Source organism: Takifugu rubripes, chromosome 19 (genome assembly GCF_901000725.2).
Source record: "Takifugu rubripes chromosome 19, fTakRub1.2, whole genome shotgun sequence".
Lineage (NCBI taxonomy): Eukaryota > Metazoa > Chordata > Actinopteri > Tetraodontiformes > Tetraodontidae > Takifugu > Takifugu rubripes.
In genome coordinates this window covers 18,122,393-18,139,168 of record NC_042303.1, presented here as the reverse complement: position 1 = coordinate 18,139,168, position 16,776 = coordinate 18,122,393, and the positions used below count along the sequence as shown (strand labels likewise).

The 16,776-nt window shown below is 45.8% G+C and overlaps 2 protein-coding genes across 2 annotated transcripts; one reads left to right on the top strand and one right to left on the bottom strand.

Annotated features, from left to right (window-relative positions):
* Nucleotides 1–72: 72 nt before the first annotated feature.
* On the bottom strand, nucleotides 73–3,352 carry LOC101072582 (EF-hand and coiled-coil domain-containing protein 1). The gene is made up of 9 exons (XM_011614383.2): nucleotides 2,393–3,352; nucleotides 1,776–2,223; nucleotides 1,560–1,694; nucleotides 1,387–1,460; nucleotides 1,177–1,306; nucleotides 1,006–1,102; nucleotides 759–872; nucleotides 509–578; nucleotides 73–434 (listed from the first exon to the last, which is right to left on the bottom strand). Exons 1-9 carry the CDS (start codon nucleotides 3,012–3,014, stop codon nucleotides 271–273), a joined length of 1,854 nt encoding a protein of 617 aa, XP_011612685.2. The 5' UTR covers nucleotides 3,015–3,352; the 3' UTR covers nucleotides 73–270.
* A 5,525-nt stretch (nucleotides 3,353–8,877) lies between these two features.
* On the top strand, nucleotides 8,878–16,624 carry etnk2 (ethanolamine kinase 2). Its single transcript, XM_003973741.3, has 9 exons — nucleotides 8,878–9,265; nucleotides 11,304–11,441; nucleotides 11,525–11,646; nucleotides 11,968–12,108; nucleotides 13,238–13,380; nucleotides 13,458–13,541; nucleotides 13,610–13,770; nucleotides 13,880–13,953; nucleotides 14,228–16,624. The coding sequence occupies exons 1-9, from the start codon at nucleotides 9,041–9,043 to the stop codon at nucleotides 14,298–14,300; spliced, it is 1,161 nt and encodes a 386-aa protein (XP_003973790.3). The 5' UTR covers nucleotides 8,878–9,040; the 3' UTR covers nucleotides 14,301–16,624.
* The last annotated feature ends 152 nt before the right edge of the window (nucleotides 16,625–16,776 follow it).

Sequence of the window (16,776 nt, the reverse complement as noted above, 5' to 3'; positions counted from 1 at the left end):
AGAGTCAGGTTGTGCTTTTGCTGAGGTACAACAATGATGCTGAAAACCAAAATTATCTGAAATTTCTCTTAGTTTTTACTAAAATTGATTTTAATTTAAAAAAAATTAAATATAATCATTAAAATTAAATACTGTGGATACAAAATAGCGCACAATGACTTAGAGAAAAATATTCATTCTTATATGCTGAGATGCTACCAAACGTTGGGATATACAGTACGGGGATATAAAACAACATAAACCATTAAATGTTGCATGGAAGAAGCTTATTTAACAGGAGATGAGTAACGGGTTGGCGCTCGTCTGACAACTTGATGGAACAAAGTGCTTCTCTTCTCTTTCTCCACCTGCATTATTGTCAATGTTCCCCAGAAGATCCTGAGAGGACAGTTGGGCACAGAGGGCATCAGCCACCTGCAGAACCTGAGATGGATCTGGAGGAAAAGGTGAGAGGAATATTACAGCAGCCACCATCAGAGACTAAAGACAGGTGTGAAGACAGGCGTACCATCGCTGCTCCTGCTGCAAACGTCCAGTGTGTCCATCACAATCTTCCCCAGAATTCTGCGGGACACATTCTAGAAAGAGATGGAAGTTTGATACAACAGATAAAACAATACATTTGCATGAAACTCTGACCGAAATTTGCAAGTTAAACGCCTTTGATTAATCGGAGACGACGTTTGGAAATGTGAATATGTGCAGTGGCCACTAGGTGGCGCTGTGAGGCCAGGCAGGGTCGCTGAGGACGCGCAGACCTTGTGGCGCAGCTGCAGCAGCAAACTGAGGGCATCGGAAAGTTTCTCCTCCAGCAAAGACAGGCGTGTCCTTTCTTTGTCCCTCAGCACAATCATGTCTTTGTCTTCTTCAGGCTGATGAGAGACAGATGCAGAAAACAAACAATGGGATGTTTGAGCTGTTGAACAGGAAGTGAACTTGACGTTTTAGTCAACAAATTCTTTAACTCTTTATTGAATGATATAACCAATATAAAAGCATCCCCACCTTTCCTGTCTCAAACAACTCTGTCTTCTGTCCACTCCAGCTGCAGCATCTCTTGTTGCTATGGAGACCGTGTGGGTGGACCAACTGGTTCTGACACCTGAAGAAAGTAGGAGTGATGAGAGCGATGTCTCAGCCTGGCGCTTTAAGCAAGTAGTTGAAATTGAAGCGAACCCTTTTCCACAGCTGTGCACTCTGCTGATGCTCTTCGTCTCTGAGAGACCGTCCTTCCTCAACCCTCTGTCCTCCTCCTCTTCATCAGAGGAAGCTCTCCCCTCCACCGCCCTCTGCAGACATTCCACATCTGCAGACACAGAAGAAATGGACTCTTGGCATGGTTGCAGCTGATCAGCGGTAGACGCTACGCGGGTTTCAGCCGCTCACCTGTTTTCCCACCAGAATCTCCACTCAGTTCCAGCTGTTGATGGGTGGGATCGGGCCTGCAGGTGCACTGGGACCTGGGGGTTGTACAGGTGGACAATATTCTTAAATGTAACAAACACATTCTGTTGCTGAGCTTCGAGAGAAGGAGAGAATTCCTATGAAATGTTTCACACCTATACTGGTGTAGTTCGGTCTCCAGTTGGCTGATTCTGGACTGGAACTGTGGCACAGACTGGGCCTGCTCCTGGATCATCCGAACCTTCTCCAGGCCCAGCCTCAGGGCCTCCCTGGCCTCCTCTGCTCGCCTCCTGACGAAGAGCCAAAATCACCCCACTGCTTTTCCTACTGCGTTTACATGTATTCAAATGCCGGTTTCCAACGTTCGCAACCTGATCAGGGTGTTCTCCTTCCTCAGCGCACCCTCCACCCCCTGCAGCTTCCGCACCTCCTGGTAGGCCCACCGTAGCTCCTCCTCCAACCGCTCGTTGAATTTGATGGCCTCCTCCAGCTGCCCATCACGGGAGGCACGGATCAGCTTCAGCTCCCTCACAAGAGGGTCCCTGGTGTCCCTCCTCCTCAGCACCTTCCTCACACCTCCACCAACATCGGAGCCACTCAGGCCTCTAATTCTTTGTGTCGGTATTAGTTTTCCTTCGCTGAAGGTCAGGGATGTGCCCTGAGCTGGATGGGTGGCGGTTCCGGAGTAGATGGGGGGATTCGGGAGGTTGGGACTGCGTGCGCGTCGCAGAGCCACCTCCAGGGCCAGGCACCGAGCATCGCTGCCTTGCAGTGCGGAGCGGAGATCTTCCACTAGCTCTCTCAGGGCCAAAACCTCATCTGGAGAGGAAAAGCCGCTGTTTAAACTTTTAAATAGCGAGAACAAGCGAATGTCAATCTCTAAAGAAAACGCGCCATAAAAGTTTAAAGCATGAACACGTGATATCTGGAAGATGATTTCAGCTGTGCCAAAGACTCGGGAGAATTTTAGAAGTTGATTTCTGATTACCTGGTTCCGAGTTTTCTGCCGTCCGACTTTTTGCCATTCTCTCGGGTTTATTCTGATTGTTCGTCAAATCAAAACTCACGCATTTTCTCCTTCGCACCCGCGGCCACCGGAGCCGAATCTGCCGCTCCAGCAGCTCCGTGTCCTCTGTCACGGGCAGACGCCACGCACACGCCTCGGCGCCTTTACGCGCGCTGCGTACGCGAAAAAACCCACAGAGTCGCGAGTGGAAGTCTTTAAACGAGAGCCGGTGGGGGAGTCCAGAACAGACGCCAATGAACTCCTCGTCCTCCTCATGCTCTGCTCCGTCTCCAGGTGCTTCTCTCTCTGTCCTCTTCCTTTTGTCTGCTCCGCTGATCCCCAGCACACCGCACAGCGTGATGAAATCCTCCGCGGACAGGGTGTCGTTCCTGTTGGGGTAGGCCAGGTGATGGAACACCTCCTGTAAATACTGGTCTATGCCAGTGGCCAGAACGACGATTTCATTTTCCACGCCGGGATCGGGGCAGTGGTGGTGGGCCAGGGCGCTCCGGAGCCATTCGCTTTTACGCGCTGCTCTGGGTGAAGGCTGGACGCGTGGAGAGGTGCGCTCCATAACTATACATTCACTACTGTAATCAAGCATTCAAGTGCACTATTAAGGCGCGTTTGCATTGGCACCACTCCGATGATCCCGTCCTGGCGCATCGAGTCAAGAACTGAACCCCTGCAGCGTGAAATCAAACACCGCCAGTGTGCGACTCCACCCTTCTATGCGCACTCTGACCGTGTGCGTGTTTCTCCGAGCTTCTTTTCACTTACAGTCCGACCAGATTTTATTGTCTGATCTCAGTTACAAAGGTTGCTCCCCTATCATGTAGCGCCAACGCTGATGACGTTATTTCCAAAGACTGCGTCTCCAATCGCCCGAGGACAGAAATATCCACAATCTAATGTCTCAGAGGGCACCTTCACACTTGTTGCTCGACCTGTAGGGACTCATCATCAACACCCGACACATCCCTCATTCCACATGACAGAAGTTGAATGTGTAGTCAGGAAATGGAGCCAATCCCCATGGAAACACCTTTCTCCACCCAGACCACTCAGACCTGACAGCCAAAACAAAGAGGGCTGCCCTGATTGCACTCAGCAGGCATGACTGGACATACCAAGCAGATTACACCAGACAGGTCATCACAAGCTGAGCAGAAGTGACAGGAAGTCAGGTCTTTAATTACATGAGCATTCTCAGAGCTGCAACACCGAGTGGGAAACTTATTCACCCTTTCATGGCTCCTTTTAATGTCATTTTTCCTTTGCCAAATGATTTTTGTGCTTGTTCTGCAGAAACTTCTTATCACTTGTCAGAGAACCCACCGGATTGCTTTTATCTGGCTTTATTGTCTAGACATGCGTCATATCAATATTCTGATTGGAGGAGTTGCTGCTGCGTGTAGACAAGCTAGGAATGTGGTTTAAACATTCCAAATAAATATTGTACCAGACTGACAGACAGAAGACCAGCAAAGATTAACTAGATTAAAGTATTGATGTGACTCGTGTCCGGACGAGATAAAAAGAAATCCATTTAAGTCCCAAAGGTTAGACCAAGATGAACCTTTGGGACTTTTAGGTTTTTCTTATGTTGTCCTATTCTGGCAGAAACTCTTCTTTTAATGCCTGTTTTCAAATGCTGACAAATTGTCCCGAAGACACAGGAAACCACTTCTCAGCAGCAGCTGGAACGTGTGGAGGCAGGTAGAGCTCAGCGAAAGGAGGAAGTCGGTCCCAGCCGCCCAAATGCTGTTTGGTTTTACGCTCACAGAAGAATCTGTGTCGGGGTCAAAGTGTGACGCTACTCGCGCGGTGCTCAAACACATTAATCAACTCCAGAAAGGTTTCCTTCCACTGAAGGGTGTGTTTGTGACCGTGCACACGTTTAAATTCAGTTTGTAGATTGTTTTCATCATGTCCAACAACTGAAAGGCTCTGCAGAAGGATCGCCTTCATGTGTGCATACTGTATTGCTCTAGTCGCTGGCACACGGAGGCCACCCATACAGAGGTTAGCGCAGGCTGTTATTTAACTGTCAGAACACATTCTGTGAGAATAGGAGCTGTGCAGCTGAGTAATCTCTGAAAGGTTTCATCATAGACAGTAATGGAGACCCTCCCTTCTGTCCTGGCTTGTATTTTCTGGAATTTAAGCTTTCATTCCTCCATCAAAATGCATTTCAAAAGAGCGACAGAGACACAGAGAACATGTGATATGTGTTTTTATCACTCAGGTTTTATGCTAATTTATAGAGCCCTTAAAAATAAATGACCATTAGCACATTCCAACATTAATAATTATAACTTTATTTAAAAAGAACTTTATCATAGTTGATACAAAGTGTTGTACATCACATATAGATAAGTATAAACCCTTACACGTAAGCAAAATACACACACACACACACAAGCCTTTCTGATTACCAAACTAATCATTAAGGCTATCAATAAAGCTAATAAAAATAATCTAATTGTAGGTTGAATGAATGGGAGGCCCTCTGTACTTCAGCTGTTGCTCTGTATGAGGAGGTGTGTGTGTGTGTGTGTGTGTGTGTGTGTGTGTGTGTGTGTGTGTGTGTGTGTGTGTCCATGCATACTCAAGTGTCCTGGTGTTCACCTTTAAAAGGACTATCAGCACAGATAGGGGCAGGCTGCAGGCTTTTGTATTAGCTGCCATGTGCTCCCCTGTGGGTCAACAAAAAGACAAATGCAGCCACACACTCCCACGGCTTTGAAGTGACTGACCAATGTGCTCTGTGTCCTGGTGAAACCCTGCAGGGATACGAAGGTCTCTAAATGAGAAGTCGTGCTTCCTTTGTTTTTCCTTTTCATGTCGGTGGTGCCTGGCTCCTGATGCCCTGTTTTAGGTGCTCAGGTGTGGCTAAAGCATCTAGCCTGACGCCATCAGCAACCTCATACACACACAAACACACTCAGAGGAAAACAGAGATTCCTAAATAGAGGATAATGTCCTTTCTAATGGGGGGACATTTATTCTGTGTCCCCCCCATCCCTGTTTGATGTTTTCCCCTGGCAGAGTGAGCCGGCCACCTGAATCAGATACCTGCAATGAGGCACACCTGGGTCTCATTCCCTGATCACTGAGGCTATAAATACCTGCTGTTGGCCTCTCATGTGCCAGGTTGTGCTGAGAAGGTTGATGGCAAGTTTGCTGGTGTCCTGTGAGCAATTTCTCCAGCTTTGCTGTGCCTGCACCTACCTTCATTAAAGACCACTAAACAGGCACTTTATGATGGAGAGCTCCTGTTTTGGTTCTATAGTATAGAACTATGCTGTTTAAAACCATAAACTGCTCTCTTAACCTTTCTGAGGACTCTTTTTAAGCCTATTTTCTATCAGGTCTGAGGGAAACTTATTAGTTCCATTCTTAAGCCTTTAATCAATAAGGGCTTAACAGCAGGTAAACAGTCAAAGCTTTTGGAAGCTTTCATTCATCTGAACTGTCCAGATGGCCAATGTCCTTGACTGGCCCTCCGCTCTTTTATTTGTTGTAAATGATAAACTGTGGCCATTGTTCGCTTGCTCAAAGGACATCTGTCAGCTGAGAGGCCGACACACAGAATGAGCATCGTGAAAGTAAACACGGGTAATGTGGAGCGATTCTTCAGCAGGTAAACAGCTCAGAGAACATCAACATGAGAAATTAGGTTAGAGTGTGTGTGTGCGTGTGTGTGTGTGTGTGTGTGTGTGTGTGTGTGTGTGTAAACAGCACTGAATTGTGTGGCAGAGTCAACAATTCCTCATTCCTGAGATCGCTGGAGAACTTGTGAGTTTTGAACAAAGTTATGGTTGAGACAAATGTTCACACACACACACACACACACACACACACACACACACACACACACACATGCCAATGCATTCCTGGGAGCTGGAGCAGGGCTGGGATTAAGGCAGCAGATGAGGCATGTGGCCACAGGCAGAGGTCGGACTTGAGCTGCTCTGTTTTCCTCCATCTCGCGTCTGCCTGAGTCATGAATTATATCTAAAAATGCTGCTAACAACGTGCACACCCCTTCTTTGTTCACGACAGCCACATTAAATATCTCCTACAATAAAGGCTTCCTGGACACACTGCAAACCTCTGCTGTTGATTCATCCTTCCTGAGACACTTTGAAACAGGAAACAGGATGAAAATACTTCAGATTGGAATAGAGAAACTTGCCTGGAGCCTTGGCAGTAGCAAGAGCTAAAAAAAATCTACCAGAAATGAATTAGTATAAATTTGATGTTTATATCCATGTCATAAAAATGCCCATAAATATAAATTAACAAAAAAATGAGACAATGTGTTTGCATAATTGACATTAACACTTGATCTATGACATTTAAGGTAAGGACGGTATTTGCAGCACATCGAGTGCATGTTCTTCATCACTGGAAGGAATTCTGACCAGAACAGATGTCTTTTCTCTTCAGCATCACATCTTTCTGCTTCCTGACAGTAAACATCATGAGTACAAATCACCTAAACTTCCTGCGAACTGTTTACGTGTGTCTGACCAATCACACACAGGCACAGCAGTGATGTATATATGAAGTCAACTACAGCAACAGAGTTCTTAAACAGAAACTGATCACATTTAATGTAACTTTAGCTGGTTGTTTAAGTCTGTTATGTTTCTGTATATTTCAGGAGTGACTGAATGACAAACCAAACAGGTTTAATGAAATTTGATCTTGACAAAAAAGTATTTTTAGTAAGTATGTGCATCGTATGATGACCATCGGACATAAACATTTTATTGGGATGGTCCTGCTGGTAATTGGATCCCTCATCTCCAATTATTGCGCCTCAACAATGTCAGAGTAGTAACCAGACCTTTTTATGCTTGTATTGCCATCATGTGGTAGAACGTGATACTACATAGTTGCCACAATTACAATTTAGAACAAATTGGATTTCTGTTGGATTTCTGACAATTTGTGTCGAGTAGTGAGTTATACTAAATATTGGATTCTCCGATTAAAATTAAAGAAATAATGAAACCAGCATAAATTTGAAGCTCTTAAGCAAGACGTAAACCTGCCTGTCCTCCTCCGCCGGAAACGTGGGCGGAGCATATGTCGCTCCAGACTCTCATTGGTGTTTGTTCAGACAGCTGACAGGAAGTAGGAAGTGATGCTTTTATGGGTTTAACACTCGCTACCCAACGGCCGGACACGTTTGGTTTAATTACATTCTTTATTCTGACGATGGAAGCTTAAATTAATCAAGTTTTTCGACTTTGCCAATCCAGCTACCTTGTTGCAATCGGGATTGGTTGCGTTTCATTAAATTTCTGTAGAATTCTACCAGGGCAGGACAGATCCATAACAGTGCTTGGAATTTCTTAGATGTTTTTTTTTACAGGAATAAAGAGATTGATCAAACCAAACTTTAACCAAATCCACAAACTTGTTCTTTCTTGAAAATTTTAAAACATCCATTTGGTGTTTGGAGCTGGTCCTGCATCAAGTCCCACATGTATTGAATGATGAGTTCCTCTCATCATTTTGTCCCTAATCATCGAATGTTACCAAAAATGACCGCACATAGATATACATGCAAATAAAACAGTTCATCCGATGGAAAAGTTGAAATATTTGGTAGCTATTAAGTGCTGCAGAAGTATGATAGATGACAGTCTTCATTTTTTATTCAGTTTGTAATTCTGTAAAAGCAATTGTGTTATTTCTAGATTTGCACATTAATTTTCTTTAAAGCAAAAATGTGTGAACATCTTAACATTGCTATGTTAAGTATAAATGTAACAAGAATGTGGCGTTTTCATCGAACACCTAGAGGTAAATTAAGAAATACAAATTTCTCATACATCATTTGTGCATTTGATTTTTGTCTGGAAATTGTAAACACGTCACAATGTTCTCAGTAAAGCCCAATTTTGTTCCGTCAGCAGAGAAAAAAAAAAAACTATGGGGGGAAGCACAAAGAGTACAGACCCCTGCTGAGGAAGGTAATTTCCCCATAAATTGGGCAGCAGTAATACAAGGTTACATAACGTCCATGTATGTTCTCATCCATCCAAGTCATGGTTTTCCAAAGGTCTGATCCCAGACTTGGTCCAGTTGCTCGCTGAGATCATATTTAGGTTACATAACATTGTAGGTTGCATTCTTTTATCATCAAATCTCAGGCTTTGATTATAAAAGAGATCAATTCCAAAGTCCCCGCGCAATCCGCAGCATCACAGGTTTATCAACGTCTTCTGAACTTTTCTTTAATCTCCGTCCATAACTTTTTGAGTTATCTTGCTAACGCCGGCTGTCACTTGACCTCCTTGGCGGAGGGTAAGGTCGTTTATGTGGATAAATAGCCCATAAACTGGACGTCGTGCGTGTCGGAGACTAAACAGTCAGTTTCCTAAAAAAATAGTAAGGCACAATCGAACGATCGCAGGTGGGCGGAGCCAAGTAGGAGGAAGGGGCGGAGTTAGCCGGTCGCTGTGACAGCTCATAAGAAAACCGGTGCCGAACATCTACGGCCGCCGGCTGGAGCTCACATCTTCCGCTTATATCAGGCCGTCGAGACAGCCCCCGGGCCAAACTCCTAACCGGGCATAAGAACACGTTTACCTCTCGCTGACGCGCCGCATGATTTTTTTATGCAGGAAATTCCAGAGATTTCATCGACGGTCTAGAAGATTAGCATTGCAGGTACGCCTCTACAGGATGGAGACTCAGATACATGTGCCCCTCGGTTCGCCAGTAATTCGAAAAATCCCCATTTTCGTGGACGAGCACAATGTGACACCAGGGGCGATGAAGCTCATTCAACAGCTGAGACCAGCGTGGGACATCAGCAACGTCAAGACGAAGGTAACGTGAGCCGCTAAGCTAACAGTGCTAGGCTAGGTCAAGATGGGCAGGTCTGCCGCATCAGTCAGCAGACCTCCATCCACACTGGGGCTGTTACACCTCCTGGCACAGGAGACCAGCTGGAGACCGACATGAAATGAGTCCTTATTGGGACGAGCAGTAATGGAAGATTGCGAATTTAGTGCAAGGTTCATGGTAATTTGCTTTACAGCCAGTAATAAAACGCACCAACAGATCGACCTATTAACGTACGTGAACAAATCAGCAACTTCTAAGGGAAGACTGGGTAAGAGTTCAAGTTTCACAGACTTGAACCCGTGTCCCCTCTGTGGTGGATGATATCTCTTCCGTGAAGGTTGTGCATCAAGTTCATCTCAGGCTCAGACCTTCCAGGAGTGACTGGACGTTTTTTAGAGCTCTGCCCTGAAACTGGTCCTTCACAGCTTTCACACTTGAAAATTCAGTTTGTAGAAAGAGATTGTTAACTATGAAAGAAGCAGTCGGACCTTTATAAAGACTGGATGGGCCAGTACCAATACCAGCACACACACATGCACACACACACACACACACACACACACACATAAGCATTAGTGGTATTCTATGTGGTACTACTATAAAACAGTACTTTGACATTTGCACACAGCCCGTCTGGGTCATCAGTCATAGTTGGATCTATATCCCGACTCCACCTCGGTTCATTTGATGTGTTTGCATGTTCTCCCAGTGCCTGTGTGGGTTTTCTCTGTTTACTCCAGTGATCGTCCCAATACAAGCACGACATCGGTGTCTTACCAAGGTTTTCCTCACACAAACAGTATATATTTCAAGCTGACCTCAGCAACCTTTCCTGTTAATATTTAGTTATATATGAAGCTGTATAGATTTGTTTTTGTGCTGTATCTATATTATCTGAAGCTTACTTAGAAAATTCAACGTCAGATGAGTAGTAGCTCTAATATGCTGGCGATAATAAAGTAAAATGAGGAGCTCTTGCAAACAGCTCCTGGTAGCTTTTACATACTTTGGTTTTATTCTGCTGTGCACAACATTTGTTTGATGTATTTTTTATGGCAAGTATTTCATTTTTTCCCCATACAGAACAATGCTAACATGGCTGGTTAACAGTTGTTCTGCTAAAACGTGTCGAGTGGTGATCAAACCTTACTGCTCCCACCCTGTTTAAGTGAGGAACGACTCCATGCTGGTGTCCAACACTCACCTGCCGAAGGAAAAAATACATAATTTATTCCCTGTGAAAGGATCAAGTGACGGTTGTGTCGTGGCTCCATCAGACGGTGGACATGGTAACATCACGTCCTCGTCCTGTGTCCCGGCGGGACATGAACGCGTCTGTGTGTTTGTGTGTCATTCACACACCTCAGTGTGCAGAGAGAAGTGGGAGCGTTGTTTTAATTAGAGTGAAGAACTAAAAGAGTCAACAGAACCACCCAATTGGCTTCTTCCACTTTAAATACGCACGAGTTCCTCCAAACAGGGATCCACTTTCCCTTTCCCATGGTTCATTTCTGCCACCTCCCTGGACGCCCACGCCATCACGCCACAGCGTATAGAAAGCACAAAGGTCAGGCAGCATACGGCTAATTGTTTACACCTGTCTGGGTCCAAGATTATCACTGTCTGTCGATGTATTGATCGCAGGTCTTAGCGTTGTATTGTGTGTGGGGCAGAATGGATCAGCGGCGCTCGCGTATGTATGTTCATAACGGGGATGTTTGCGATGCCAATCTTTGTAGCCAACCACGTGTGGAATGCCAGAAATTTATGAGTGAGCGTCTGGGTCGTGTGTATGTTGCCATTGTGTTTTTACTGTGCTGGGATGGTTCGGTCTGGCCATTTACACAGGTGGACGCCTGACAACGGCTGCGTCACGTGTTTTTAAACGGGAAAAGTCAACATTATACATCAATATGCTTTTAAAGTGCACCCACCCCCGGTTACGGTTCTGGATGGAGGGCTGTCGGTACTGTGACAACAAGGTTTAATAAGACAAACGTCTCCTCGTCTCTTCTTCCAGTACTTCACTGATGGAACCACGAACAAGCTGGTTGGCTGTTACCTGGAGGACAGTCCGGAGGATGTGGTCCTCGTGCGAGTGTACGGAAACAAGACGGAGCTGATCGTGGACAGAGACAACGAGCTGAAAAGTTTCCAGGTTAACGCAAAGACGAGAATCTTCCAGGATTTAGATACAGAAGAGCAAATTCCTGAGAGCTCTCCCTGTCCTCCCCTGTGTAGGTCCTCCATGCTAACGGCTGCGCTCCTCATCTCTACTGCACCTTTCAAAACGGAATCTGCTATGAGTTCATTCACGGGGAAGCTCTGGGGACGGAGGATGTGCGGGACCCTACGATCCTCAGGTGAGGTGGAGATGAGCAGGAGTTTCACCTGTTGCCTCAGTCTTTTCCCCTTCGGTTGGACTTTTCATGCTGCGTATAGACGGATAATCTTCCCTAGCAAAAATCCTTAATGCAACAGTCGAGTCCAGCTGAGGAGGAGGTCAAATAAAAAGTGGTCAATTATAAAGTTCATGTTGCCATAGCAGCGGTTTTAATGTGTCGTCCTAATAAAGTGTTCGATTAATGAAACGAATGTGGAGCTTCCAACCGTCCCCGAGGATCCTCCTTTCAGTTGGACCTTCGTGTGCCGTAAGGTTGGTTTGTGTGTGCATGTGTCCTCAGACTGATCGCCAAGGAGATGGCCCGCATCCACGCCATCCACGCACACAACGGCTGCATCCCCAAACCCGACCTTTGGATCAAGATGCGGAAGTACTTTTCCCTGGTGGCCACGGAGTTCACTGACCAGGCGTCCAACACCAGGTGAGGTTTCGGTGGGCTTTAACCGGACCCCTGTGAGTCCAAACACGGGGAAATATGTGGAATTGATGGAACTCCGAGAGCAGCTTTGCTCTCCGTGTTCTCGTTGCCATTCGATTACGCAGAGCGTTGGGTTTATATAACAGCAACAGTGAGAGCTGAGTGGATTATGGAGTCTGAGGCATGCAGCGAGGCAGGAGATGTTTGCTCTGCTCGGTGGCTCGGGTCGCCAAGCTGGCTTCCTTGGTTACAGAAATGTTGCCGAGCAGTCCGAGTCCAACTGCACCAGGTTCTAGTTGTTAGAGTAAACAAGTCAGCAAAAGCTGGCCGTCTGCCCGAGTGTGGTTTGTTTGCTGTAGAACACTAGAGAGTCAAGAAGGTCATGGAGACGGAGCCAGCTAACTCTCCGAGGAGAGGTTGGGCATAGGCTCCGCCCTCTCTGTGCGCTCCCATCTAATTAGCCTGACTGGATTAAATCCCATAATCCCATTACAATTAGCATGGGGCTCCTGCACACTTGCTGGCTAACATGCTAGCTCAGTGTCTTGTTGCCCTCAATGTTTGACACACGCTGGTGTTGAAGTGCTCGGTGTGCGTCATGTGACCGTCATGTGACCAAGATTCCCTACAGATCAGATAAATAAATGCTCAGTCATCCTCTTACCTATGGAAACAAGTAAATATTTTATGATGCTGCTAATTCCTGGTCATTAACGTGTATGTGCTCACGCTGAGCAGAGAAATCGTGTAGATCTGTGGACTCTGGAACCTTCAGAACCTTCATTTTCCTGTTCCTTCATCTGTCCCTTGGCTCAGAACCTCAGAGCCTGTTTGGTTCAGCCTGAGGTGTGTACGTGCAGGTGCGTTGTAACTGGAGACCATCCTCATGTACGCACCCACTGCAGCGCCACGAGTGGCCTCTGAGCTTGTTTCTGTGGAGCTGTGTCTCCATGGGAACCACATGCAGATGCCCCACTGAGCCTGTGTGCTGTCTGAACACGCTGAGCTCGGGTGTTCCCGCCTCTCTTCCCTGTTTGCGACGATAACTGATATCAATAATATTTAATGTTCTTAATACCAGCAATAATAAAAAAAAGTGTTTCCTTTCTCCTTTTATTTGCTGACTGTCCAGAATCCAGCAGGAGGTCCCGAGCAAGGCGGTGCTGGAGCAGGAGATGGCGTGGATGAAGGAGCATCTCTCCTCGCTGGGTTCCCCTGTGGTGCTCTGCCACAATGACCTGCTGTGCAAGAACATTATTCACAACAGCAAAGAAGGTAACACCCAGGGGCCCCAGTGCAGTTTATCACAACAGAGCCGGTGGGTTTAACGGTTCCTGTAACTTGTCTCTCAGGTCACGTCCGCTTCATAGACTACGAATATTCCAGCTACAACTATCAGGCCTTCGACATCGGCAACCACTTCAATGAATTTGCAGGTTTGTTGAAGCAAACTGTGATTGGATGTTGAGGCCGGATCGATATCTGACGGTCCTGGTGTGATCAGGAATGACGGAGCCCGATTACCTGCTGTACCCCGACCGTGAGATGCAGATGGACTGGCTACGAGTTTACCTGCAGGCCTACAAGAAGTTCACCAAGAAGACGGAGGAGGTCAGCCAGATAGAGCTGGAGACTCTCTACGTACAAGTCAACAAGTTTGCCCTGGTGAGTGAGGATTCTCTCTCTCTCTCTCACACACACACACACACACACACACACACACGTTCTACATTAACAGTCACACACTCTTCGTGTCTGTGTTGTATCTCTGTAGGCTTCACACTTCTTTTGGGGCTTCTGGGCTCTCATCCAGGCCAAATACTCCACCATTGACTTTGACTTCCTGGGGTGAGTGGCGGTGTTCCTGTTGAAGACTTGCTGCTGTGTGTGTGTGACGTGACCTTGGATATGATATTACAGATGGTCGAGCTGTCCGAATCGGTCAGCAGGGTGTAACAGTAGGGGACTAAAACGTGGGACTGTGCTGACCTCTGATGTTGGCTCCTTTTTCTGAGGTTTACCGACTGGAAAAACTGTTTTATCTGCTTAAATGGGATGTTTCTCTTTCTGCTCTTGAATGTCTGTAACCAGCTTCCTAATTTCTGCTGCTGTGGTTTTCCAGGTACGCCGTGCTCCGTTTTAACACTTACTTTGAAACCAAACCGGCAGTGATGGCCTTGCAGATCCCAGAATGAGGACCCAACATTCCCGGAAACAGGCGCAACTACAGTCATTCCTCCAAGTGGGCTTAACGTCTGCCCCAGAACTTGTAGATTTTCTTTCGGTGTGTGAATGTTCTTTATTTTAAATCATGGAGTCTCAGAGCTGACAGATGTGGCTGGCACAGCTGTCAGCAATGACCCCCTCACGACCAACTGGAAAGGGGGGCTTTACTTGCTCTGGCAGCTGGGATTAAAGGTCAGTTTAGGGAGGAAAGTGTTAAAATATGAAGCTGGTATTAACGGTCCTGTTGTGTGGAATCATCTGAATTAGAACTGCTTTTCACAGTGTGTCTTGAGTGGATGTGGAGATCATTCAACCTCACCGTTTGTAACCTCTTCGCTGGGTGACCTTTTCTTCTTTTTCCCCATCTTTGGTGCTCACTGCCCCACTTGAAGACCCTGGATCTACCTGAGCATCCAGCCTTTTCTCTCCTCTCTTTTTGGTAGCTTTGCTTTTCACCACTTAGGTCCATGAATGAGAAGCGTTAAGGTTCTTTTCTTTGTCAGCGCAGAGATGCGGTCGGTTATCCAACCTCTCAGGTGAAACAGCACTTCAGTAGACGTTGGTTCAGCACATTGCTGTCCTCAAAGCTTTTCCACCGTCTGGACTTTTATGGTTATGTGGATTTGTTCTGTCAAACTTCCACTCAGCCTTTCCACGCCCCTTGGAAAATCTCAACCCCGGGCACCCGTAGCCTCCCACCTGCCAGCTTGTGTGCACTCTCTCCTCATTTTACCATCTTTGATAGCTTCCTGCCCCAGTTCTGTTTCCTATGGAGGCAGCACCACCTTCTCCTTAGGCTAAGTTGAAAGAAAAGGCTGCTCACAGGCCCAGACAGTAATCAATTTGCATTTCTGCCCCACAGATTTGAAGCATTGAACCTTTTAAAATGTGCCATTTGACACGCAACATTTTGAATTGAGAGCAAACCAGGTCCAGAAACTCAGAGTCAAGATGCCCCCTGCATTTTACTGGCCCCAAAATAGCCCATTAGCCCCTTTAACGAGGATTTTTGTTTTTTACCCATTTATGAATTCTGTTTAGCCATTTGGACCAACAGGGGGCGCTGCCGTGCTCCAGCCTCCAGTGTGGGTTTCATGTAAATGCGGGTTTAATAATTTACAGTCAGCAGCAGAAACGCTCAGCTCATGTAGAGTAAATCCTCTTAATACTTCCAGTCAGACTGAAGAGTGCTTTCAGGGGTTTTTATGATTGAAATGGAATTTGTGGGCAGTTATTCGGAGGTGGTAAAAGCCTCCTGAATGTGAGGCAGACAGAGGCTGCGAGGCTTCCAACAGTCCTGCTGAAAGGCTGGCGAAGAGTCTCCAGACGCGTCTGAAATGTTACTAATCTCATGTCAGCGAGGTGTGAATCCTCCACTAACCTGAGTAGCACTAATCCAGCGTTCAGCATCAATAATTATTTGCATTTAAAACAGCTGTTTTGCTAATCGGGTACGAAGCTAAACCCTCTACATTTGTCTCTTTAAATTCCACGTTTACTTTAGTACTGCAGCTTCCCTCTACTCTGTCACTGTGAGAATCGGATGTTTTTGTTTACAAAGTGTTTATGAAGAAAGAAATGTAAAAATATTTAAGTGTATTTAAAGAATATTTCAGGAAACTGAAAGTGGTTCCTTCCCATCAGTAGAACCAACTTAGTTCTGCTTTTTGTAGGAATTAAAAATCAACGCTTAACGAGGCGTCAACAGCACCTCGTTAAGCTCTGCACTGACCTGAGTAATTTAGAGCAGATTCCCTGGTCATTTTCAGTTGGAGCATCTCTATTTTTTGCTGATTTTCATCGTTCCCACCATAATATAACATTTCCACACTCCTTCAACATATATTGGTTTTCTAAATGCACTGATTGGTAAAAGTCAGACAATTTTTGGTCTTAGGTTCATGAGTTTTGCACTGTTGACTGATAGCTAAAAGGTTTCAAATGAATTAAAACCCACACGGCTCTTTTCACAGAAGCATGTTTTGATTTGGACACCGTTAATTGAGAGCTCTTTTCCCACCTTCTCACTTGTTTCTCACGGGAGACTTAATCTTTGTGTGTGCGAATGTACTGGACTAATTTTCTTAAACTGTACAGATAACAGCTATTTGTCTGCTTTTTATAAATGCTTTGAGCGCCGTGTGAAGGCGCCCGGTGGGATTACAGCCGTGTGTAAATACTGTAAGATAAACTGTGAAAAGCTACTTGTACAGTGATCCTTCTCAACTGTGGGAGTGCAAGAATTCCTGAAGTTGTTGGTTAAGAATTTCCATTAAAATGTATAAATAATTCAGATTTGTGTCGTCATTGAGGGGCTCAGCACTTGCGAAGCTCCAGTCGGCCACCAGGGGGCGATGCGCTGCTTCAGCTTCCTTCATTAACTCAGATCAAATCTGAGATTTTATTATAACTGGAAGGAAAAATAAGAGTCAAATGTCTTTGTTC

What these genes read in the sequence shown, in the direction of transcription:
- LOC101072582 (XM_011614383.2), bottom strand. Translation starts at nt 3,014, where the DNA reads ATGCTTGATTACAGTAGTGAATGTATAGTTATGGAGCGCACCTCTCCA. An exon ending in AGTTGTTTGAGACAGGAAAG is followed by an intron (nt 873 to 1,005) that starts GTGGGGATGCTT and finishes GTCTCTCATCAG; the next exon opens with CCTGAAGAAGACAAAGACAT. An exon ending in TGCTGCAGCTGCGCCACAAG is followed by an intron (nt 579 to 758) that starts GTCTGCGCGTCC and finishes ATCTCTTTCTAG; the next exon opens with AATGTGTCCCGCAGAATTCT.
- etnk2 (XM_003973741.3), top strand. Translation starts at nt 9,041, where the DNA reads ATGATTTTTTTATGCAGGAAATTCCAGAGATTTCATCGACGGTCTAGA. An exon ending in ACGAGCTGAAAAGTTTCCAG is followed by an intron (nt 11,442 to 11,524) that starts GTTAACGCAAAG and finishes TCCCCTGTGTAG; the next exon opens with GTCCTCCATGCTAACGGCTG. An exon ending in GACCAGGCGTCCAACACCAG is followed by an intron (nt 12,109 to 13,237) that starts GTGAGGTTTCGG and finishes CTGACTGTCCAG; the next exon opens with AATCCAGCAGGAGGTCCCGA.